We start from the raw sequence: 27,264 nt of genomic DNA, 5'->3' as shown, positions 1-27,264 counted from the left end.
ATTCTTTATACACTTCCATTCCCCATGCTGAAGCCAGAGATGTTGTAGAACTTTATCTGCACTCTAAAAATGTGAAAAAACCTCCCATTCATTTCTTATTGGATATTCTGGATATTATTTTAGAAAAGAACTATTTCAGGTTTAACACTCAATTTTTCCTTCAAATTAAAGGGGTAGCAATGGGGAGCCCAGCAGCTCCAAGTATTGCCAATTTATACATGGCTCATTTAGAATCTACATATATTACTAATCCAGATAAGAATCCTTTTCATAAATATTTACAATACTATGGAAGATATATTGATGACATTTTTGTCATATTTTCTGACAGATCTAGAGTTGAGAACTTTTTCACCTGGATGAATTCTGTAAGCCAACATATCAAATTTTCATGCCAGTCAAACACCCAGCATATTTCTTTTCTAGATGTAGAAGTTTATATTTATAATCATAAGATTGGAGTTCGTAATTTTCACAAGCCTACGGACCGTAATTCCATGCTACATTTTTCTAGTTGTCACCCTTATCATCTGAAAAAAATTTACCATATTCACAATTCCTAAGATTAAAAAGAAATTCTTCCATTAACACTCATTATGAAAGGGCAGCTGATCAGTATCAATTAGAATTACAGGATAGAGCTTTTCCTCCTCATATAGTCCAACATGCGAGATACAGAGCTTCCCTCAAAGATCGCTCCACACTATTTCTTCCTTCGAATAGTACAACTGAGAACAGGATTATAGGATCCTTCACCTTCACTCATGCTGCGCATCATATTAAACATATTATACAAAAACATTGGCATATAGTTCAGAACATTCCAGGCTGTACACAGGCACCCATTATAACTTTTCGGAGAACTAGAAATCTCAAGGACTCTTTAGTGCATACAGATTTTTATGAACATGCTCAGGAGCTTTCTCATGTAAGAGGACATCACAGATGTGGTCATTGCAGCTTTAAACATAAAATCCTTTATCCATCCCATATCAAAGGAATGTTATGAATTAAACTCATTCACTAATTGTAACTCCCTGAATGTTATTTATGTGATTTTATGCCCTTGTCGGAAGATATATGTGGGACAAACTTCAAGACCTCTAAGAATTAGAATATCTGAACATAAAATTACCATTCGAAATAAAAGTTTAGATACTTCACTTGTCACACATTGGTCACAATTACATCACTCTCCAGAATCCTTAAAATTCTTTGTAATTGAACAAGTCAAGTTTGGTACTTTTTATAGTGGCAATAAACACACTAAACTCCTACAAAGAGAATCATTTTGGATTCATAAGTTGTCATCAAACATACCCAAGGGTTTAAATGATCGGTTGGATTTAAGTTCTTTTTTATGAAATTGTATACATTGGTTAATATTGTACAAATCAGAGACAGATATGGATATGGGAAGGAGGCCAGGCAGATTACATAGAGCTATATTATGCTCATAATGTATTTAGAATGAGTCGGAGTTGTTAGGTACCTTTCAATTATTATAAGTGTTATTATGCATTCAGCTATGGTTTGGGCTTACTTTATGGGACATGTAGGATAGTATGTCTCTAGAGGATATACCTTTAAGAGAATTCAATGCATCACTCTATCACCTGCAGCCTATTGCTGAGGCAAAGTATATTATGAGTTACTATTCCTGTGAACTTGTACCAGCATCCTTTGTATCAGTCAAGCCAAGCTGTTTTATATTGTGGGTAAGACATAATGATTCAATTTCATTTGTTAATTATATTATATTTTGTATTATGTTGCTGATAGTAATTAATATATCTTTGATTGTCAACCTTGTGTATTTAGAAGTATGGAACACACAATGTACTATATTATTCCGGTTATGAAATTAATATGCTGATGAAGACCTTGGTGAGTCGAAACGGCCACACAGGACTCCGGAGGTAGCCGTCCCATCTGAATTCAACTTATAAGGACCCTGCTACCAGCCAATATTATTAGTTCCAACTTCATGTTGATTTGTTCCAAGCATCATCCATCATCATTGCTTTTTAGATTTTGGACTCTAATATTATGTTACAGCAGTAGAACCTCTTTCACTGCTAAAATCAGCAACATTGTGTACTTGGACTGTTACCACTTCACTCTTCAGATATATATTGGCTATTATTGATGTTTCTTGTAATTATGTATCTTGATATATATATCTTGTGAATAGAAATAGTCTAGTTATTATACATATCTCTTGTTGTTCCCTTTTTGTGCAGTTTGTCTAAGTGTAAGCCTGCTGCTCGTTGGTTGGTGCCTCAAGGGGCCCGTCTGTAATGCGCCTCAGATAGATATTTTGATGCAGACCCAAATAAGGATGCATTCCAACTATACTGATTCACTTTGAATGGAGTTTCCCTTTGAAACCATTATTCCTTTGAAGCTAATCTGTATAAACCCTATTTTCATGTGCAAAAGTTGCCTCAAAGTAATTATAGGCTGAGTCTCCCTTATCTGGAGTTCCAAAATCTAAAAATCCAAAGCTTTTTTTCCCACAGGTGGCAGAGATAGTGGCATCTTTGCTTTCTGATGGTTCAGTATACACAATCTTTGTTTCATGCACAAAACTATTAAAGATACTATGTATAAAATTACATGTATGGGGTGTATACAAAAGATAATTTCATGTTTAGACTTGGGTCCCATCTCCAAGATGTCTCATCATATTATATATGTGCAACCCCCCCCCCCCCAAAAAAAAATCTAAAACCCAAACACTTCTTGTCCCAAGCATTTCAGATAAGGCAGAGTCAACCTGTATATTTATGCTAATAATCCTTAGACTGTAAACCTGTGGTTCCCACCAGAGTGTTCAAGTTGCCTTAGGATATGTCTGATCTCTCTCTCTTTCTCTCTCTCTCTCTCTCTCTCTGAAGGTAGAAAGAGAGATTCACCCTTGGGGACAACCACACTCTTGCCTATTTACTTATTTATGAAAAATTTTGTATCTTACCCCAAGATACAAAAGCATATAAATAATATTGATTTAATCAGAAACCTCTTTTCCAGCTTCTGTGAAAACTTCTTTTGCCTAGTACTTTTCTGATGTCACAACTGTGATATCAGAGGCAGGGATGGAGGGGTGTTCTGGAGTTATGAAGATGGAGTGGAATCAAAGGATCCAACACCTTTCATGAACCCAAATAGTCCTCCCCAACAGCAGATCTGCATTCCCATATACCCCCCCCCCAGCAACCAGGAGGTGATCTAGATCAGTTCTCATAAAGATGAATCCACTCCCATTGAAGCTAATAGGAGATTCATATTTTTAGGAGCTGAAGGATGGAGGAGTATGTCATAATGTTGCTTTTTTCAAAAGCCCAGCAGGGTTTTTGCATCTTTGATTCCCCCCTCCCCCCTCCCCAATATTGTTCTATGTTTATTTGGCATTTCCTGAAGCTTCAAAAGATAAGAAATGTGTTATAACCTTTTTTCTTGTATAAATAGAAATAGACCAGGGAGATCAGCATATTTGTGATGTCTCACTGAACTTGCATAACGTGCCTTATTGCTGGATATGCTCCATTAGCTATCTCTGTGTTTTCCTTGATCTTTGACAATACAGGCATTCCAGAAAGGCTGAAACTTTTAATTAGAGACTTGAGCAGCTTTCCCTCTTACTAGTGTACTCATTAAATTGATTTTTCCAGTCCATCATGTAATTGTTCCAGCGAAGGATTCCTGCTTTCCACTCTTGTTCCGCTTCATCAATATTTCCTGTAAAACATGAAATGGGTGGCATTAATCTAAATTTAAATCTCTTTGTACATTAATTGAAAAAATAATTCTGATTACTAATGCTATTTTTCTCTAAATATACCACACACTGTTTTGCCCTTCCTCTTGTTACCTGATTTATTGCAAATTCAAAAGGTATTGTTTTATCTTTATATCATGAGATAACCAGTTAAAATGGGACTCGAGGGGCCCTTTACTTCCAGGCCAATATTCAGTATCCTATGGGACTGTGTTTACAGCCTTTACATTTGACATTTGCTAAATAGCTTAAAGTTCATGAGGAAAAGGCAATTAATCAGCCAACTGGGGTACAAGTACAGACTTCTGACTAGAAGATGCAGTGAAAGTTTATCAAAAATAATCTATCATTACATCTGATCTCATGACATTAGTTGCAGAAGAATACCTCAAATATAGCAACAGGTTTCCCAGAAAAAAATGATACCAAAGGATAGGCAAAAATCTAATCACTTATTTACTCAATATAGAATCAGGAAGGATTGCAAGATCAAATGAGAAATAATCTATTTAGCATCCAATAGCAAGTCATCTTGAAATAGGATGGTCAAGCCTGTACTACCTGAGCTCGAATCTGAAATAAGAAACAAAAGAGCTGTCAAAAAATTATCATGCCACAAGCTGCCATTTGTGTGGAAAACCAGCCTTAAACTATGAAGTTACTTTTACATAAGGCAAAAATATTCACATAATTGAGATGACAAAGACTGATAAATTTTAACTTGTGCCCCAATCGTGAGGGTACACCATGGTGGGGATAGAGAACGCCTTGGACATTCTTCTTCATCTGAGGTCAGGATCCAATGGTGGTGGTTGGTCATACAGGTGTCATTTGTCCAGATGGTTACATCTGTTCAACACTAGTGCAAGGAAGCATCCAATCAATATCTCCTTGGTTCTTCATTCTCTGTCCTCTGCTTACATACCAGTTAGTTCAAGCACCTTTAAATTGAGTTGGCCACTGATTTGTTTTAGGGGGGAGGATAATGGAAGCTCTCCACCAGGTCTCTGGTCTCCAGAACAGCCAGTGCTATTCTAGCTAAAGTTGAACACCTTCTCACTGAACAAAACATCCAGAGCATATATGCTGGCACAGTTATTTTGCTCTACCAGTGTTATACTAGATTTTGGACTTAATATCATGACACCTTTATTGTGACGTTAGTGGCCAAATAACATTTTCTTTTTTGCCACAGCCCTTCAAGTAGAAATGTAGTAAAATACAAACCAAAAAAATCCACTGGCACCTTGGGAAATTGTAAATAAAATCTATCTTCAAATCAAAGTGCACTGTAATCTTTTTATTTATCTGAAATTTCAACTGGTGCTTTTTTGCTTCAGATTACCCTTTGATTTTTTCAACTTCTTTAATTACATTAAAAATATTTACCAATATCAGTCTTTGACATCATTTGTCATTGATTCAATTGTATATTGAAAATGCCAATTGTCAACATGACCTTGTGGAGCTGGAGGAAAACATGCTAGCATCTGGGCATTGGCCACATTAAGCTTAGGATACATGGCAATTTATTAGCCTATGTTGTTCAGGAAAAACAAATGCTTCTCTCTTACTCATTTGCTCATCAGTGTTGCACCTGCATTATTTCCCCTTGATTGATAGTGATGATAAATGTGATGTCCGTGATGATTTGAGGAGAACAACATGACCTTAGAGATTGACCAGAGGTCTTTATCATACAAGATTTGGATGTATATTTTTCATGTATCTCTGCAAAACCAAACTGTTGATAGTAATGACTTTTTATTCTTTAAATAGATAAATTTGGATTTGTTATATTAATCTTTATATGAGTGCTGCATACTGGATCACATCTATTTCTCCTTGAAAAATTAATGTGCAATTGCAAAAAGATTCTCTCAGTTTTCACTAACTCATCCATAGCCAGCAAAAATGTGGGAATGAACCTGGCAATATTTTGTTTGGGGGTGTTTGAAGAAGAAATTGCTTATGAAACTCAATAGTTGTACTTGTGTTTGAAATACAAGGGATGAAGATGAGTTCTTAGAGCAATCTGTAAGGCATTGAGAAAACTCAAAACCAAAAAAACAAAAGGAGGTGGTTGGAAATTATGCATCCTGATACACAACCCTCTCAGAATGGAATAAGGGACATACCTTAGGTAAGTCAGAAACCTATCTGTGCTTACAGAATACAAGTGGTGTTTTCATATTTACATACGTATATATAGGCCTAATTCAATTGTTTGTTTCAAATAGAGTAGACACATTTGAATGTACACTTGTATGCCAAAACTGAGGAGATAGAAATCATCCCACCCTGACTAGAGAAAGAAAGAATATTTGAAAATATTTGCAAAATAGTACAAAACAAAATGTTTCAGGTATGCCAAGAAACGATGACACAAGCAAAAATGGACAGTTCAGGATTTATTCTACACAAAATCTAGAGGTGGTTATTACACATAAAAGGGATTTGTTTTTTTCTGCACAGAAAACCTTTTTGTGCTAAAATATTATTTTCAAAGTGACCCAAAGCAGCTTTATTTTGGCCTGTCTGTATGGCCTCTTTGAGAGTAATGTAAAGTTCTTCTTAGCTATCCTTCATAACTTTGTGATCTCTCAAATTTTGAATTTTTAAAAATATGTTGCTTTTTTGGAGAAGAGCTTTGTTCAATTTATTTTTAACAAGAGCTTGTCCAATTAACCTTTTCTGGTATTTAATAACCTATTTAATGATAATTTTCATACAGGAAAAGAATCCACTGGTTATTAACACAGAAATGGGAAGAATTTAGAAGTGAACACATGCAAAATAACATAGACCAAAATTAAAAATATTTGTCCCTTCCTAATTGGAAATTACTCAGGTTTCCTGATGTATGAGTACATTATGTATTTTCATGTTTTCTGACAGATTTCAGCCCTTTCCTCTATTATGGAAAAGCATTTCACAAGCTAACTCAGTAGTAATGATCTATTGATACTAGTTATGTCACAAAACATTTGGTCATATATAACACATTTGCTCGTCAATACCATCATCAGACAGATGGCATCTTCAGTCAAATTTTTTCTGAGAAATGCCTGATAATCAAAACTACATTTTATCAGCTTCATGATATACAGTATCAATCTCTTTCCTGAAATTGATCTGAATTCACATGAGATTTGATCTGCTTTCTTTTTTATTGGTGTGTGGTTTGGTTTGGGATTGTTTATTTTTACACCTGGCTCTGCAATGGTCTTACATATCATTGGATTCCATGAGGTCATAAATGATAACGTTTCTGAAACATCAACTGAAGACAATACATTAGAGAAAGAATATCAGTCCCCCCCCCCCCTTTTCTGGGAAGTGTGACACAGATAGTTATTTCAAGAACCAACCAAATTCAACTTTTGGAGATCAGTATTCTTTGTCAAGATAAAATGATGACAATTCAATTCATAACAGAAATTATATGACAAATTCTATTTTACTTAATACAGTTACACAAGAGCATTCAACCATAAACAGTAGAAATGTTCTCCATAAAAAAGATCCCAGGCTCAATTCCCAGCAACCCTAAGTAGGTTCAGAAACACACTTGTCTAAAAACCTGGAAAGCTATTGCCAGTCATTTTAGCTGGTTTGGATGTATTATTTTTTGAATGAGAATTACATAGCAGCTAGAACAGGAGTGGGTAAAGAATAACTCTTCTCTTGCTCTGTGCTTATAGCATCCCTGAGGAACGACTCAGGGAGCTGGGGATGTTTAGCCTGGAGAAGAGAAGGTTAAGAGGTGATATGACAGCCCTGTTTAAATATTTGAAAGGATGTCATATTGAGGAGGGAGCAAGCATGTTTTCTGCTGCTCCAGATAACAGGACCCGGAACAATGAATGCAAGCTACAGGAAAAGAGATTCCACCTCAACATTAGGAAGAACTTCCTGACAGTAAGGGCTGTTCAACAGTGGAACACACTCCCTCGGAGTGTAGTGAAGTCTCCTTCCTTGGAGGTCTTTAAGCAGAGGCTAGATGGCCATCTATTGGGGATGCTTTGATTGGATTTCCTGCATGGCAGGGGGTTGGACTGGATGGCCCATGCGGTCTCTTCCAACTCTAGGGCCCGTTACAAACGGGCCTTAAAGTACGTGACGAGCACGTACTAGGGTTAGAAATGGGCGTCCTTTCCGGATGCCCCTAACCCTAGTACGCGCTCTGCGCCTAGAAAATGGTGGCGGCCATTCCACACGGCCACCGCCATCACTATGTCACGACCGCGCTGCCTCCAAACGAGGTGGTGCGGTTGTGACGTATTGGGGCTGCCCCAGGGCGCCTAGTGCACCCTTTCCAAGGCCCCGGAAGGAGCTCCATTTCGGAGCTCCTTCTTGGCTTTGCATCACTGGGTGCAGCCTTCAGACGGCTGCATCCAGCAACACAGAGCAGAAAGGGGCCAAGCGGTCCCTTTCTCCTCCTCCCTGCCGTCACGGGGTGTCCTTGAGGCTTGGCACCCCAAGGACACCCCTTTCCAGGCGGCAGGGAAGCAGCATTTTGCCGCTTCTCCGCAGCCTGGAAAGCAGCGGATTGGTGCCTCAGTGGCTGCCACTCTGGCTGCTGAGGCCCCGATCCGGCGGGGAAACGGGCGGGTGCCGGCTGCCGCTTTTCGGCGGTCTGTAACCCTCCTATGATTCTATGATTCTATGATTCTATGATTCCTCACCATTGGTTAGGCTAGCTAGGATTGATGGGAGTTGCAATCCAACAAAATTTGGAAGGCCATACTGTTTCCATTCCTGGTGTAGATGAAGAGCATAAGAAGCCAGGAAAACCCAGCACCTTGGACCAATTATTCCCTTTCACAACCTAACCTAGATCACAGCATTGTCTTGAAAAATGATCATCTTGTGCATCATTTTGAGCTCCTTGGGGAAAAGAGAAATATAATAAGAGCAGCAGCCACAATGACAATGACAGGAAAAAAGATATTCAATCTAGGTTTAAGTGTATACCATAAGTGCACTGAAATCAATGGGAATTCCATTTCTTATGACTAATTTTTTGTCCCAATCATTCACTGGGTTGACTTGAACATATCTAAGCTTTGATCAAACACCACATTCCCATTATCTGTAAAAAAAAAAAAAAATTGGCCCTGCACTGTGCAAGAAAATTCTGGCAGGAATGAATTTCTTTTAAATGTACCTATGAGAGCTATTTGGGCTGTCATGGCTAATATCCTTCAACAGATCTATTTTTCATGATTTATCTCTTGTGTTAATCTTTGTGATGGAGTATGGAAACAAATCAACAGGAGTTACTTCTAAATAGACATGCATAAGTTTGAATGGACAGGTATAGGCAACCAGGCAGCAGCTCTTCCATACCATCCAGCTGCAATAGAGGAAGCAAAGAAGCAGGGCTTTTGTATCTGTTCTGCTAAAAGACAAGCAGCAGTGGGATCTTCCTCAGCCTGAAAGGCTTCCATTCAAGATTGTCACTGCAAGCATCACCACTGGGGAGGTAATTCTTCACTAATTTCAGTCTTGGAGGAGACAAGGAATACTTTAAGCCAATGATTCCCAAACTTTAGACCTCAAGGTGTTCTGGATTTCATTGGATGGGATTTCTGGGAGCTGAAGTGCAAAAGATCTGGAGGACCAACGTTTGGGAAATGACTGTTTTAAGCAATTTTCTTCCTGCTATTCTCTCAAAAGCTGCATGTGGCATTTTTGGACAGAAGAAAATAGCATTTGCTGTGCAAGCAAAAGTTTTTTTCTGTGAAAAAAATGATAAAACATCTGTGAGGTTTTCACAGAATAAGTCCTGAACTGTGAAGATTTGAGACAGTCCAGGATTTACCTCATTAGAATGGAAGTCATTATAGGTGTAAGTAATTGTTCTTTCCCCTCACATCCATCTCTATAGTGTGTTTTTGTGCTCAATTTCTTAAATTAATTCTGACATTAATTTTTCACCCATTTTATATTGTGGGTGAAAATTCTGAACAGATATTAGCTCTGGTATTAGCTCACCTTATTGCATTCATGATAATATTTTCCCCACTTCTTGTTTCTTTCTTCGCTGTATAGGTTTCTGATGTATATACCACAAACAAAAATGCCTGTGTTGCACAGATGCTTTAGGAATTTAGTAGGCCATGCTTTCCAATAAATAGTATTTCTTCCCTCCCATGCTTTGATTTTTACATAAATGAGATGCCTGTAAGAGCTCAGCTGTTCTCTCTTATGGAGTTCATGGAAGGACTCTTGTTCACAGATTACACTCATACAGTGGACCACAAATCTTATATCAATGAAACCAAAGAAAGTATGTGAAGTCCCTCCCCAACAAATTAATTAGAAAAAAATACTTTTAAAGTAAAGGAGCTTCTCTTTGGAAGGACTTCTGTGTTTAATTTTACACAAATAGTTTGCACTCATAAAAGCCTTGAAATTGGAACTGAAATTAAAATTTAGTAGCAGCAAAGTGACCTTGTATTAACCAATTTACTGTACATATATACATTTACCAGCAAAATTACCTGTCATCTCCAGGACTTTGGGAAAAAATATATTCCAAAATCGGCACTGCTGGGCACGTAATTTTGTACAAATCTTTGAAGAGTCTGTGCTTAATGTTAAGTATTTTTGTTCAGCAGCAGTGAAGATTGGCCACCTTGTCCCATTAATCTGAGTCCCATTGGGTGTTCTAAAGGATTAAAGAGAAGTATTAGATTCCTCATGGGAAATTACCTGTGCACATCAGTAGTGTAAAAATTATTCTCTTCAAAGGTTATTTTATTTGAAAGATTGGTAGGTTTGCATGGAATTACTTTGGAAAGTAGATAAGAATAAATATCAACAGCCCAAAACTTTAATGGAATTCTATCAAAAATTTAATTAAAAATATAGCAATAGACACCTGACTTTAAAAAAAATGCAGGGAGGGAAAAGAAAAACACATGCTGATATCAGTTCCATCAATGAGCCCAAGAGGTCAAGGAAAAACAAAAACTAGTGGGTAACAGTAAGGGCAACAAATACAACAGTCTGAATCACGCAAAGTGCTTAATGAGAAAGCTAATCTTTTATTCAAATATGCAGGTATATAATATTACATTGATAGAAATCCCTGTATATGTGTACACGTATTTACATAAAATGAATAAAATTGTGTCTTCATTAGAGTTTACTGAGAGGAAGAATGAATTTCCCATGAAGAAAAAAATCCAAAATAAAACATCATTCGAAGCAATTGGTATGAGGATGAATGCAGACTGTTGATTTTTCTACACCAATCAGGACAATGCTAAACCACCTGTGATAGTGCGATTACTCCACTTTTACTGCTAAGGCTGCCTCCTGTGGAATCCTGGGGTTTGCAGTTTAGAGAAAGGAATTTAGCATTCTCAGCCAGAGAGCTCTTAGGCCTCACTACTAACCCCAGAATGCTACAGGAGGCAGACAGAGCTGTAAGAGTGGAATGATAGTGCTATAACAGTGCAGTGTGGAGTGCTTCTCAGATTGCAATAAAGCAGGAGTGATCTCAGTCTGACTTACTGAGGCCACATCCACTTCTTCTACATTTTACTTCTGAAAAGCTGAATTGCCTCTCTGAGTGCTCAAATAACAACAGTAAAACATGTCTCTGTGTGTGGATGTGCCTTCAAGTCACCTGCTGACTCCCACTAATTTCATAGGGTTTTCCTAGTCAAGGGAAATGCAGAGGTGATTTTCTGAAATACAATTCCTGGTATATCCCACACTATTAACATCAACCTCTGGATTGCAGGCCCCATAATAAGTTCTCTGAAATTTAATGTGGCCTTCAGGATGATAGAATACCTTTGCCATGAAGGAAAATATTGACTGAAAGAATGTCTGATTCACACAGAACATATGGAACACTTCAAGTTTATATAGACCTAGGCAAGATAGAGGGTTTGCAATGGTGAGATCTTTCTGTTGACATTATGAATACACTCTAGAGGACCTTTAAATCCCTATCTTGGCCAGTTGGAAAATGGTACTTTCCCAAGCTCTTTGTGCACAAAGGTTATACATGTAGGAACTGTGCAGACCATTCTAATAACAGGAAAATTATTATTATTATTATTATTATTACCACTACTATTGGAAAATGTTCTGAAATGGGAAAAATATCTCATGGCATTTAACCACTTTTATTCCAGTTGGATATCCTGAAGTGTCAAGATACTCTTTCTCTTTAAGCATGAGGAAGACATAAAAATATTATTGTTATCCTTTGTTGCAGTGATGGAGAACCTATGGCACGCGTGCCAGAGGTGGCACTCAGAGCCCTCTCTGTGGGCACACATGCTGTCACCCTAGCACAGAGTTTGCCAGAGTTTCTTACTAGAAAGCCAGAGGAACGTGGCATTTTGCAATAAATAAGTGGGGTCTGGGTTGCAGTTTGGGCACTCGGTTTGTTAAAGGTTCACCATCACTGCTTTGTTGCAACACCCTACAAGGTTGTATACACTGAGATACAAAAATAAAATTTAAAGTGCTAAATGCTTAAAGGCCTCTGCTTCAATGGTTATCTTTCTCATTACACATATACATTTAAACTCAAGTGTTCTATTTATGGTGGACATTTTATCTTGCAACATTTTGGAAAGTTCTCAGCTAAAGTCAAGCCTTGTAGCTCTTAATCACATACATGGCATGTAAAAAGCACCAGTTTCAACCCGTCTTAGCCAGTGGAAAGGCTCAGATAGCAGAATCTAGTATTTTCAGTGTTGGGTAGCTTTTCAGAATATAAGATACTAGACTACATGGAAAACTTGGTATATGACAGCATGTGTGTTTGGAAGTTGATATGAATCAATGTGAAGAAGGCAGACAGAGCTCTCCAAACTGATGCACAGTAAAATCCTAAAAGAAATTCTCCAAGCAAGGCAATGCTGCACTAGCTTATCTTAAAATGGTTTACAAAATTTAACAACACTCAGAAAGAAGAATGCAATAAAAGACTTGAAAGTGCCGAGTTGATGTGAGTAATTTGATGTCCTTCTCTGTGGTATCAAGCCAGGAAAACTGGCAAGTAAAAGCTAATTCTTTTTGAAGTCAGTAGGGGTTCAAGATTGTTTACAACCATCAAAGTAGAGGTCAAGATCAGCCATTTGAGGAAAGATTGGAGGACTGCAAATGTTTACTTCAGGGTTTCTCCCTGTCTTCACTTTGGAGGGAGGGCTGTTAATGAATGCTACATTTAGCAGCTGGATGGCCTTGATAAAAGGGAATTGGGTTTGCAGTTCATGTTCAGCTGAAGATCATTTACTCTAGCAGGAGGCTGTTGGAATCAAATCGTTTGATTTGTACATGGAGTGGCTTGTTGTAGAACTATTTTAACACACCAGATATGATACAGCTAAATGCATTAAGCTGAGTCAACATACAGCCAATGCTAAAACAAAAAGGACACCAGCTGTTCTTGCTACAGGCCACTGGCTCCATGCCTGGTATATCTCAGCTCTATGAAGTTATTATTCAGATGTAACATTGGAAAGAAACTTCTCCATACTACCTGAAACTGAATTTCAGAGTTGGCAAGGCAAGCTTGAAACATAAAATTTGTGTGTATGTGTGAAGACAGGTAGTTCCCATCCTAAACCCCATTTCAAAAGGTTCTCAAATGTTACAAAGTTTGGATCCAGCCAAGAATGGGCTTGTGCTGTTGCATCATGCTCATATTCAAATGTAATTAAGCTGGAATATTTGAACTGATAATAAAAAAATACAATATAGGTCTATTATTATTATTATTATTATTATTATTATTATTATTATTATTATTATTTTCAACAGACAGGTTAGTACCTTTTCTTTTTATCAAGGCTCAACATGATGTACTTGGCCATTCAATAAGACATATAATCAACATAATTATTTTCTACTAGGTTTCAGGCCAAAAGCATTGTTTAAGAGGTGGGCATATACTTGAGGCCCTGACTGCAGAAACCAAAAGGCCCACTCCCAACACTGTTAAGATGTCGTCCTGTTCGGATGACACAGGACTCAAACCCCAGTTCTGTTGAGAGAAGTATGGATGATGTCTGGCATGTTCCATATCAGAATGGGGAAATTACCCCCTTAAAATGTTTTTTTAATGTACCTGCTATTCTGAAGCACTCCATTGATGTGTTGCAGTGGTTGTCTCCATGGACATCCCACTGAGCCACCTGATGCATCATCCACCAGCATGGGGCACTTGTTCTGATGTGTGAATGAGGCACCCACCTATGTGTTTGAGGCTGGGTTCCTTGTTCTGATTTCAGAAATGAACAATTTGTAGAGTTGGTAGGAGTGGAGGGCTAGGTAACATGGGCCAGGCTGCCCTGGAATATCATGGTCCATGAAATAGCAATGGCAAGTACATTCTTACACAGCTTATCAATGAACTAGCACTCCTTAAGTGGTTTACAATCTGTAAGTCAATTGCCCCCAACGTGCTGTGTACTCGTTTTATTGACCTACAAAAGGATGGAAGGGTGAGTGGATTGAACTCACAACCTTGTGGCTATGAGTGGCTACAGTGCTGGCATTTAACCACTGTGCCACCAGGGCTCCATGCAGACACAACCTATGAAGCCCTAACCAGATTTCAGTACAATTAAAGCACATTAGAATTACATTTTTAAATCTTATTTCTGTGATTAAAAGGTCTGGTAACATAAATTGGCTTAAACCAAATGTAAATATTTTGTGGTCATTTATTTGTTATTATATGTGTGCCTTCAAGTTGTTCTGAATTATAGCAACCTTATTACAGGGTTTTCTTGGAAAGACTTGTTCGTTTGTCCTTGCTTTCCTCTGAGCCTGAGAGAGTCTTACGTACCTATGGTCACTTAGTGGGTCTCTATGGCCAAGTAGGAATTTGAAACCTGGTGCAGTTCCCAAGCAACATATGAATATTCATAGAATTAATAAACCATTTTTAAAATAAAATAATCATAATCATAATAACGATGATGATGATGATGTGTTGTGCGCCTTCAAGTCATTTCTGACTTAACATGACCTTCAGGTCAACTGACCATAGAGTTTTCTTGGCAAGTTTTGTTCAGAGAAGGGTTTCCATTGCCTTCCTCTGATGATGAGAGAATGTGCCTTGCCCAAATTCACCCACAGTGGAGCAGATATTCAAACCCTGGTCTACAGCACTGAAACCACTACACAAACTGCCATAATAATAATAATAATAATAATAATAATAATAATAATAATAATGTTTTTAATGATCTCGTTTGTGTTCTGACTAGATAAGCAATAATACTTTTTTCCCATACATATGAACAAAAGTCTGATTCATTTCACACACACACACACACACACACACACACACACACATTCTTCTACATCAGATTACTACAAGTACTCTCCCCCTATTACCCTGCACAAAGGAGAACAACCTTCAAAAGGTGATATACATGACAAAAAAGTACACTACCACCCATTACATAACTTCCACAGGAAAGATGGAAAATTAATTTGTTAATTTCCATGTATACATTGAAACCTATATATTGAAACTTATGTTACACTTCCTAAGGTTTCCAATAGAATCAGTCTCATCTTCTCATAGAAGTTTGCAATATGTTTCAAAGATAAACACAAAAAGACCATGCACGAATTTCAGAAACATGTACAAATAGGGTTCAGTAAATGTAAGCATGGTTTCAGAGTGTACACAAGAATTCATGCAAAAATATATGAAATTTTCCATGTACAGAAAACCAAGAGGAAACTCTCTCTCTCTCTCTCATATATATATATATATATATATATGAAGAAATATATTCATTCCATAGATTCGTTCTAATATACAAATCCAAAATAAACAACAAAGTGATACCTTTGCTAGGCTAACCAAAAGGTGCAAAATACATATCAAAAGCTTCTTCCTCAGGCAAACTTGTTCAAAATCATAAAGGCTATCAAAAGAGCCAGTGCCATATTCATGGACTTGCATCTTGTTCACTTAAGATGGGTTTTAAGGTGGTCTTGGGGGAGGATTCTTAATAATAATAATAATAATAATAATAATAGGTTTTATTTATATTGTCCTGCCTCTCCCGACGGATCGAGGTGGGATTACAAAACAAAATTATACAGACACAATAATGCTAATAACAATTATTTAAAATCACAATATAAAGCCATGTCTCATCTAAAAACAGTTAATGCCATATAAAAATGATGTCACAGCCTGAGGTAGACTCCTAATCGGGAGGTAGCGAATTTGTTGAGTCTAAAAAAGGTCAGGAGGGTATGCTTGTCGGAAGAGGTAAGTTTGTAGCACCTTTTTAAAGGCATCCAAAGTGGGGATTCATTTAGTTATTACATTTATATCTCACCTTTCTCCCAAGATGGGATCCAAGGCAGCTTATAGTAATTTAAAATAAGATTAAGTTACCAATGAACAATAAAATTACAACACACCATTTTACACATACACTACTGCTACAGTATCAAGTTTCCAAGGTCTGCCTGCCAGTGGAAAGAGAGCAGAGAGGCGACCAAGCAAAGTCTTATGGCAGGGATTCCCACTAGAGCCATTGAGAAGGCTGTTTCTCATGTTAGAGACCAGTTGTTGTTGTTGTTGTTGTTGTTGTTGTTGTTGTTGTTGTTGTTCTTGCTGTTGTTGTGTGCCTTCAAGATATATCTAAGGAAGACAACCTTAAGGTGAATCTGTCATGGGGTTTTCTTAGCAAGATTTGTTTAGAAGAGGCTGCCACTGCTTTCCTCCAAAGCTGAGAGACTGTGGCGGGTTACACACCACCATTTAGTACGTGCTCCGCGCATCCTAGGGTGAGGAAGGGGCATGCTAGGGTTAGGAAGGTTCTCACCTTCCTAACCGCCCCTCTCCCTAGGACGTGCGGAGTGTGTACTAAACGGCAGCGCCCGTCCACATGGGTGCTGCCATATTTATGTCTTGGACACACAGCATCCAGATGTGGCGCGGCGGAAGTGACACCGCAAGTGCGCGCCTCGCGGCACCACTTCTGGGGGCCAAAAAGGAGCGCCATTTCGGCGCTCCTTTTTATCTGCACCGGGAAGCCTCGCGGTCTGGCCACTGGGGCTTCTCGCCATAGTTAATGGAGCCGGTGCCAGACCACCTGCTTTTGGGCAGTCTGTAACGCGCCTGTGACTTTCATGGCAGAATGGGGAACTGAATTAGTACACCACACTGTCCCCCTTAGAGACCAAAGTCCTTCATTTATCCACCTGATCTAAGCTTTCTGATATCCTTTTATCTGTTCTCTTCCCTTTTATTCTCTCAGTTTTAATAAACCCCAAACTAGTTTAGTTCAGGGTTAGTTTACTACCTTCAGAGCACTTTAATGGAGGTCTTACAGTATAACCTTAGTTTGTTCCTTTAACGAGTGTTGTATTTTGTTCCTTAATCAAAATTTCTGGGTGCTGCACATTCCCACAACCTTCATTGCATCAGCCCTCCCTCAAGACTTTCTCAAACACCATCTTAAACAAACACCTCAAATAAGATACAGTCCTATGACTATCATTGTCTACTCCTGTATGATTTTTGACAACTTTGCCTGATAAAAAAGTCATTGAGCTTCAAAAGCTTGCATAATATATTTTGTCCCTTTTTGTTGGCCTAATAATGGTTTCACCATGATGTACATTTTAGTTTTTGTTGTATAGTGGAAAACAGAGAAGCTCAATGATTTGACAGCACTCACATGCCTACTCCATAGTTTTTTACTGCCTTCTAAGTGCTTAGCTTTACTTCAAACCCCACTGGACAGACAGTAGCAAAGTCAAGCGATTAGTCTAAAATATCCCTTAATCTGATCTGGCATGGCAATCACTAAATTCCTCCATTGCCCACTTCTTTGCTAATTCTGTTCTGATTAACTTATGGCACCCATTTAATTGCATGCTTATTTGTAGCTCCAGAGAATAGTGACTTAAGCAGAGCTGACTAGTACTTCAGTTCAAGATCAGAACACTAATAGCACTGTCAGAACTCATTTCAGTGCCTCCCTACGATGAAACAAATCATGACATTCCAAATTGTAATTTACGGGCAGGAAGGGGTCTGTGCTTATGGATGCAGATATCACTTTGCCAACCATGATTGAAAACATTATCCCCTTAATATAGTGTGGTGTTATGTGAGGCCTTGATACTTACATTTAAGAAAAAAAATACTTGTAGGGCTGGAGAACAAGTACTGTTTTAATAGGAGTTATGCAGAAACTCACTTTTATCAGAGTCACCAAACTACTGTTAAAGCTGTAGAACAATGCTATGCATATCTGTTTGGGAAGTAGCTTCCATTGAGTTCAATGGGACTTATCTGCTACTGGTAAATGCTTATTGCAGAAGTTGAAATCATGCAACCTTCCCCAATGTGGCTGAACTGTGACACCTATCATCCTAGCCAGTGTTGAGGAATGCTGGAAATTTCGGTCCAATAATATCTGGAAGGCGACACACTCCCCTCCCCCCATGTACAAGATGGCAGCCTTAAAAGTCCATGTTTGGTTGGGTTACAGAAATTCACTGCATTTCTGTTTCCAAATGGTTACCTTTTCCAGAAACACTTGCAAGAATCCTCTTTGGCAGTTACAAATATGTAACCTACACTTACACATTCATAACTGCTATGTTTTCACAACTCTGGTGTGTCCCTAGTTTAGGAACTACATAGCGATTGTGATAGTCCCCTAACCCCATTTACTGGGTAGCAGCCAATGTGATCAGTGGAAAGTCCATTCCTCTGTTGATCAAGAAGTAGCTGTCTGATATTTCGACTCACATGTGTGCAATCTCCCATACAAGGGGGATTTGCAATAAGAGTTGTTCTTCTGCCTGTTGCACTGGAAATCATTCCTAGTGTTTGCTTACTGGTAAGTGATGTGAATGTGAGTAGGAGTCCAGTAGGAATCTATTACATATCACACTAGTTATGGTATAATGGTTATATGGGATTTTGCCAATTAACTTTTTGTTTTTAGTTTTTAAAAAAAGACCTACCTGGATCCTGGTCAAAACCTTATTTTAAATTGCAGAAGGGAGAAAGGGAGGGAAGTTGCTTTGAGACCTTGCTAGGTTTGTTCTTAAGATTTTAAATTTGGGTATTACTCCTCCTTATCCTGGTGCATTACCCATTGATTTATATGAAGTATCATCCATTTTCCCCCTGCTGTGATCTAATTTTTTTAAACTCAATTTTGAAACAGAGAGAGAAAAACTCCCATCAAATCTCACCTGGATGCCATACTTACAAAGACTGGCTATCTTAGGTATGAAACCACAATATTACAAATAGTTTACTCATCTCCCCATATTTGCTGTCTGCTACATTCATGCAAGGCCATGTTTGAACAATAGACAAGTGTCTTACTCTGACTTTGAAAAAGCTCAGTAAAAGGTAAAAGTCTGTATTTATGCAAATATGAGATCAATATAAGACTTCTAGGAGACTGAATGTTTCAAAGAAGCAGTAAAAACACTTTAAAAGTTGTTGTTTTGAATAAACATACCTTTCATAAGCAATGGCTAATTAGCTACTGTTAGTAAAAATCTGTTTATTAGGTGCCACTTTTTGTGGATTAGCTGCTGAGTATACATTTGATGCAGTTGGTTCAACAAGGTAACCTTAAGGGAAATCCCTAGCTTCTATGAAAAACGTCCATAATTAAAATGAATGCATTGGGCATTATTGCTTTCTCACTAATATGATTGCTGCAAGATGAAAGAACAACATAAGTACCCACTGACCTTTTATTAAAAGCAAAATTTGTATAGTTTATCAATTATAAACAAAAAGACATAAATAGAACACAATGGCGGGTTACACACCGCCATTTAGTACGTATTCTATATGTACTAGGGTTAGGAAGGGGCGGTGCTTCCGCACCCCCCTAACCCTAGTACGTATAGAATACGTACAAGATGGCGGCGCCCTGTTCATACGGGCGCCGCCATCTTTACGTATCGGACGCATAGCGTCCAGACGTGTCGCGGCGCCTATGACGTCGCGAATGCGCCAGCGGCACCTCGTGACGTCACAGAGGCGCCGCAAGAAGGAGCTCCATTTTGGAGCTCCTTTTTTGCTCCGCGCGGGAGCCGCGCGGTGTGACTGCTACGGCTCCTGCACGGAGCAAGCGGCGGCAGTCTGTAGCCCGCCAATATGTAATAAGTAGGAGATAATTCAGATATATTGCCAGACTATGACTGGACAGTTCATGGCCGGATAGTAAATGACCACAGGTTTATGAGCTGGTTTGCCTTCTTTCCTTTCAATGCCGGTTTCAGTCAAAGCATAGTTTTAAGTTTCATCCAAATAGGAAAATTAGGTAATAAGATCAGAAACTAGGGTTTAATGTTGGACTAGTATCTGGTGGTTTCATTCTTTAAGACCAAATCATTAGATGCTTCTGGACACTTAATTTTGGTCTATGCACAAGTGTGTGTGGGGGGAGGGGGTCCAAAAAGTTTCTATTTGGACACCTAGTTGAAAAAACTAGAACCAGCCCAAACACCGATTCTGTTGCAAGCATTCCAGATGATGCTTGGCACATTTCACACCAGAAATAGGATAAAACACACTTAACATAGTTTAAAATAAATTATTTCTTCTTCTTGATCTTTTGAGAAGACTCAGAGCCCTCTGTTCCTGTGCCACCACAGGTGTCTACATGAGCACCACACTGAGCCGCCCAGCATGTCTGCAGCTGCTATGGGTCACTCACTTCTGAGGTCAGAACAAGATGCCCAGCCTTATGCTCATTGCTGTGTACTTTGTTCTGAATTCAGAGTGAGTGACCCACAGCAGTAGTAGACTGGTGCAGGAATGCAAACTGAGGTAACAAGGGCAGCTGTGCAGCCCCAGACTTTCCCGGCCAGTGCAGACACAACCTCAGACGGATCAAACACCTCCCAAATTCCAGTCCTAAACTTTATACCACAATTGGCTCTGTGTTGTTGAATGTTAGCTCTTGTTTCTGATTCTGGGTTGGAGAGCAAGCAAAATCCATAGTTAGAGAAAGAATGGGTAGGCTACTTTGAACATCTGCCACTTTCACATAGGGATGGAAAGAATATTTTTAAAATATTCTGAAAATGTCAAAACCATATTTTTCAAGTGTTGAGAAACTCTGGTGAGAAGACTCTTGGACTAATGAGGATCTTTGCAATTCAGGACTTATTTTGTGTAAAATTCGCATGTGAATTCTTTGCATAGAAAACAGCATTTCCTGCATGGAAAATTACATTTGAGTGCAAAAATGCCTGCACAGAGAATGCTGTTTTCTGTGCAAATGGTGCTGTGCTTGGGAATTTATTCTGTGTATAATTCACACTTGTTTAATTTGTATAAAAACAGATTTTTCTGTGGAAAGAATGACATTATTTTGCATAGAGATTATTTTTTTTTTATCACATAGATAATGTATGTATAAAATTTCTATGTATAAAATTCTGTAAATGGGGATTTACTCTACATAAATTCACACTTGGTTCATTTGCATGAAAAATAGCATTTTCAGAGTAGAAATGTGTGAAATAACATGTTTTAAAATAATGTCTTGAATGTGCACTTTTATATATAGGGTTTTTTTTAATGGAAGAGCCAGTGACATGTTCCAATTCACATATTAGTTTGGAAAGTTTGGAAAGAGAGGAAAGATAAGGTTACTTTGTATCAGAGTTCACATAGATCAAATTCCATAGTATAAGAATCCATAATTACAAAAAAAGGAAAAGTTGGGATAGTGACCAGGCAAGGGGTGTGTGTGTGTGTGTGTGTGTGTGTGATAACATCAGCTGTTGTGCTAGCAATTTGGCCTACATTTCCCCCTTCTCTAATACTCTGCATTTACTTCCCTTTGGGCCAGGACATTGTTTATGAGAAGATGACACTCAGCACAAAACTTGATGGGAAATACAAAAGGAAAAATTTGATAATGAGAAGGACAAGATCCCAAACTTCCTGTTCTATCTATGAGAGATTTCTTTCTTTCTTGCCATTTCATTTTCAACTCCTTGAAATTTTATTCTATAGGAAGGGTTTGGTGACGATAGAGGCCGGAATCTGGTCCTTTGTGCAGGAATTTGTAAAGTCCCCATTACTCCTTTTGCACTTCAGCAAAATGTACCTACATTACAGCCATATTTTTTATTTTTTTATTTTTGCCGGAGGGGCGATACTGAATTTCTATTACAGAAATGTTAACCATTAGATTTCACAGTACATCTTTCTTAAACTGTGCACTACATAATACAAAACTTTTTAAAGATCTTTGCTAGGCTGTTAGATAAGGCAGTTAAATCCTGCTATTTATGGTTGGGCATAGAGTCTTCTGCTTCTATTTTCTAGCAGGCTAGAAAGGTGCTCCTAATTAGTTTGAGAACTGGAACAGAGTACAATACATGATAGCAGAACACAATACATTATAAGTTCCAAATGTCCAGGTCACGGCTAGCTGTGTGTGCAAAAAAGCCAGCCTTTCAAAGAATGAGAAGCATTTGCTCCATTACCGAGACATATGTCTCTCTTCATTTCTGAAGGCCATGATATATATGTATACCTTCTTCCATTCTGTGTTCAGCACTGTAACTGCAAAGAATAAAAATACAAATCGAAGGCTTTCATGGCCGGCATTCATAGTTTTTCATGTGTTTTTCAGGCTATTTGACCATGCTCTAGAAGAGTTTATTCCTGATGTTTCACCAGCATCCTCCCTACCCAGGGTCACACTGTGTGTGTGTGTGTGTATGTGTATCCCCACTCTCTTCCATACCAGCATTCTCTGAAGAAGCTAGCCATAGATACTGGTGAAACGTCAGGAATAAACTCTTCCAGAACATGTCCACATAGCCCCTCCCCCCAAAAAACAATAAAAATAGAATTCTAGTGACAAAGGCCTGTTACAGACTGCCAAAATAAAGCTGCTTCAGGTCTCTTTGGAGGTATGCTGTTTAAATGATGCATGCATCCTAAGAATCCGGAAGCTGCACCAAAGCTGCACTCCAGTGCTTAAGAATGGAGTGTGGCTTTGGCACAACCTCTGGACTCTTAGGACCCATGCATCATTTCAATAGCATACCTCCAAAGAGACCCGAAGCAGCTTTATTTTGGCAGTCTGTAACAGGCCAAAGTCTGTAATACATCCTGAACCATCCTACTGTATAAGATACAAGAATGTACAAAAGATTTATGTGCTATTCAGGCATCAATCACCTTGCTTTCCTGACCACAAGAACAGGGGAGCAACTCTACCCTTCACTTTAAAAAGAAGTTGAAGATACCAACCTCCCAATCACAATTTCATTGATCTTGAATATGGTGCAGAGCTTATAAATTCCTTGTTAAAACAGCTTTACTGCCTAGCAGTTTGTTTCCAGACACAATTCATTGTTACCCTACCCCTAGATTAAAGAGACCAGACACAAGATGTATGGGTTAAAACAGGGCCATTTATTGACCTATTTATTAAGTTCTTAATAGAACCGCAACTAAAATCCTAACCAAACAAGTGTGGGAGACAGGGAAAGCTGCATACCGATGTTTTACTGCAGACTATCTCTGCAGCTTATCAAGGGCGATAACACCTGGGCCCTCAACGACAGTGCATAAGCTGGCTTGTACATTGGCCGCCCGCATAAGGAAGCCCAGCAAGAAGTCCCCCTTCCCAATCTACAAAGATTAAAGTTGGGGTATACCTTCAAGCCAGACCCAAGGTCCATTTCTTTCAGCCACCCTCCAGGTCGCAAGGCCCGTGGGGATGTTTCAAGAAATTTCCCTAACACCCAGTAGGGTGTCCAAGGTGCTCACTGAGATCAAATTCAAAGAATTTATGCCAAATAAATATTATAATGTCCAATTAGAATCAATAGTTTTAAACCAAATCATATATTATTGTGACACCACCTCAGCCAATTTCCCATATGCCACTGGAAACAGTGTGGGGTAGGCGAAAAACCCCATGGAAAAGGGGGGAAATTCCTACCCGGGCCCAAGGCGACCAAGAAAGACTTCACACTATACAAGCGGATGGGTCGACGGTTAATCTAAGAATGGGACACCTAGGGGATGACAGGCAAAGCATGCCATTAACCACACCCCCTAGGTGTCCAAAGCCATGGCAACTGGCCATGGTGTGATTTAACCATTCTGGTCTCTACCAGTGTGAGGGCAGCAAACAGCCCATCCCAGCTCCATCAGCCTCTGGTGTGGAGGGCTGGGTGGGTGGGTGGGATGGCCTAAGTACTGGTCATGATGGCTTAGGTCCAGACTATATGAAAGATCGTGTTTCCCCATATGAAGGAAGTCTGAGAACTACAGGGGAAGGCTCTGTCTTTATCCTGCCACCATCACAGACTCACTTGTTAAGGACACAAAAGAGACTGTTCTCAGTTATTGCTCTCACCCTCTGGAACTAGACTGGCCACCTCCCTGCCTTACTTTCACAGGCTAGCAAAGTCATTTTTTCCTTCAGCAGGCTTAATGGGTAAGTAGGGAAGGTTTTTTGAATTGAGATCTATGTTTCATTTATTTTTTAATCTTTTGTATGGCTTTTAACTGATTTTATATTGTATAATGGGGACCTTTTTATTTTTATTTTTTAAAAAAATAAAGTTTCTTTTTTAACTGATTCTCTTTGAAAGCTGCCTTAGATCTCACTCAGGAGGTGAAACACAATAGATAGATAGATAGATAGATAGATAGATAGATAGATAGATAGATAGATAGATAGAGGGTTTATTGCCATGAATCCATTGTTCAGTAATAAATCCATATCCCTATTTTGGAGTTACGCACCATAGATTTTTTAACACAGGAGCAGAGAAGCATCTAGCCTCATACCAACTATCATTAGAAAACATTTCCAGAGGTAGCTGTGTTGGCCATGTAGCAATGTACAAAAACATCCCAAATCCACAAAACAGTGATTATTTTTATTATTACCTTTATTGACCAATCCACTAGCTTCTTCATCAGGTAAAGATGTTAAAATTATTCAGAAAAAAATTGATCATATTATTAATCCTGCATCTTGCATTTGTCAACATGTTGCTGTTCTTAGGTCAGATGTTGTTGGAAGGACATACATGCAAGCCTGCCCCTCCCCTTTCTGACCATGTGGGTATTCCAGTACCATTATCAAAAAGAGATGCTTCTCTTGAGATCCAGATTGAGATCCAACTGAAGCAACTTGAATCTCAAGAGAAGCATTTCTAGATGCAAAGAGAGAAAAAAGCCTTTAATAGGTTTCCCCAGTCAGTGGAAAGATGTGATCCAACAACAATGGAAATGCATTGCAACAATAGGAGTGTCATGATGTCGTGTGATAAGAAAAGGTCAAACACAGAACCAAGCCAATGCAATTCTGCAACAAACCTTTCAAGCGATAAAGCCTTTAAACAAGATTGAAATCAAGGGCATTTTAGTTAGTTACAGATAACTTTTCACATTGATGTCAATAGAATGAAGTGCAACAAATTAAATCAGGATCCAACCCTGACACGGAGGAAAGGAAAGATAAACACCAAGTGATAAGTGCTATTTGCTTTCCTCAAGTTAGCAAATGATGTCATTTAAAACAACAAGATTATCACACCAAAATGAATAAAATGAGAATCTTGGCACACCCACACTTTGTGAATGCTCAGATTACATTTCAAGTCACTCTTGCTATCACTGGGGCTGCTGATATGTGATTTGGTGTAACAAGTTCTCTCTCCAGATTTCTTTTTAAATTCAGAACATTTCTTCACTTCAGCTAGTCATTTATCATCCCATCAGTGGTGTGAAGGATTTTTGCTCAGTTCCATTGTGGCTTACTTACATTAGTTAATTCACCGAGGAAGAGGAGGAGGAGATCGTTCATTCAGGGTTTTCATATCAATATGCTTAAAATAAAAGGAAGTTGGCAGAAATATTTCACTTAATAATTTTAGATATTATTCAGGATGTTATCGGTGTCAACAAGTTTCTAGGATTTATGTTTTTTTTAATGTTCTCCACCTCACTTTTATCTCATCTTTGTGTAGCCCATTTCCATTCACATCTTCTCCATTTAATTTTAAGTACTTAGAATAAGAACTCTATTGTTGCAACATTAACTAAAGAAATGTTACCATTCAGCAGTCTCGTAGTATTCAGGGACACGGACAAACAAATCTAAGCTCAAATGGAAACAAGGGGAAACGATACTGTCTTGGAAAGTCTGTGCACCATTTGTGTTGAAATCGGAGCTACCTTTGAAGGTTGATTAAACCAAAATTCAAAGATGATGTTGCTGTTTGGATGTTACATCTGTAGAGCTTCAGAAGAAGGGACAAATGTTTCCATAACATCAGTGGAATTTCTCAGGGAGGTCTGTACCTCTGAGAATTGACATTACAACTAGAACTGGAATACCTCTTATTGCATTTTGAGGAAAGCCATTTTTTTTAAAAAAAAAAGTCAGAAAACTGGTTAGATAATAATAAATAATAAAATTTATTTTCAATATACTTTTCAAGGACACACTAAAGGTCATTAAATCATCATCCAGTTTCCTGGGAAAGTCTTCTAAGTTACATTATAATTTGCTTTTTCTTTCCCATGATTAGCAGTGACAGACTGAAACCACATGAACATATTTATGCAAGTGAACTTGACTTGTGTAATCTATACTGTAGCCAAGTCCGGTTTTCCTTGGCACTGCATTGCAGTCTTGTTCCTCACCAGGGCTCTTTCAACCCTCAGTGGGGAACAGAACATTGAAAAGCCAGTGTCGCTCCACTGGCAGCCTGGTGCCACTGGGCTATCTGGGGTACTGAAGCTTCTGCTGCTTAGCCAGATTTCTTTCTTCATTGGATCTTATCACACAAGGCTAAGCAGAGGTATTGTAACAGGATAAAAGTATTTTTGGCCAGTATTTATCAGATGACATATTGGAAAATATCACACAAAGGAGGCAAGTGTCCTCCTCCTGTCATTAAATTGTAATTAAATCAAGTTAATCATGCAAGCGGGGTGGGGGAGATTATCACACCCACCCCATGTGCTTATTCCATTCTTGTCCAGTCTGTAAACAGTAATGGATGCGTCATTTGGTATTAATGGCAGTTTCCGCTAATAACAAATGACACATCCATTACTATTTACAGATGGGACAAGAATGGGATAAGTGCATGGGAGTGTGATAATCTTCCCCCGAATCATGTGATTAACATGATTTAATGGTGATTTAATGATGGGAGAAGGACGCTTGCTTACCATGTGATAAAGTCCATTGTGTTCATGCCACTGCTGTCCTGTTACACTGCTGCATCTTTTCACTGATGGGAAAAACCCATGAATCACTATTCAGTATCACCATTATACCACAGCTGTTGAAGTATGAAAAACCACTGCACTTCAGTTCAAGTGGCAGGATAGGTCTGATTATCCTCCTCTCACCACCAACACTCACTCTTCCAAAGCAGGCGAATTCAGTGCCTGTTAAGGTATATATATTCTCCCCATG

General features: G+C 38.6%; 1 protein-coding gene across 2 annotated transcripts in view; it reads right to left on the bottom strand.

The window, feature by feature from the left end:
• Positions 1-3,471: 3,471 nt before the first annotated feature.
• BCHE (butyrylcholinesterase) overlaps positions 3,472-27,264 on the bottom strand; it is a 60,594-nt gene continuing 36,801 nt past the window's right edge. Inside the window, exons 2-3 of one of the 2 annotated variants that reach the window (XM_089507698.1) lie at positions 10,291-10,457; positions 3,472-3,741 (exon numbers count right to left, since the gene is read on the bottom strand). In XM_089507698.1, coding sequence (XP_089363824.1) covers positions 3,617-3,741; positions 10,291-10,457 — 292 coding nt within the window. In that variant the 3' untranslated portion in view covers positions 3,472-3,616. The remainder of the gene's footprint in view (positions 3,742-10,290; positions 10,458-27,264) is intronic. The other variant, XM_089507697.1, reaches the window with a different exon arrangement.

The sequence above is a fragment of the Sceloporus occidentalis genome, unplaced genomic scaffold, assembly GCF_023333645.1.
Source record: "Sceloporus occidentalis isolate IW3139 unplaced genomic scaffold, rSceOcc1.0.p SCAF_2, whole genome shotgun sequence".
Classification (NCBI taxonomy): domain Eukaryota; kingdom Metazoa; phylum Chordata; class Lepidosauria; order Squamata; family Phrynosomatidae; genus Sceloporus; species Sceloporus occidentalis.
Note: the sequence above shows the minus strand (reverse complement) of the source record. Positions and strands in the feature narration are given on the sequence as shown.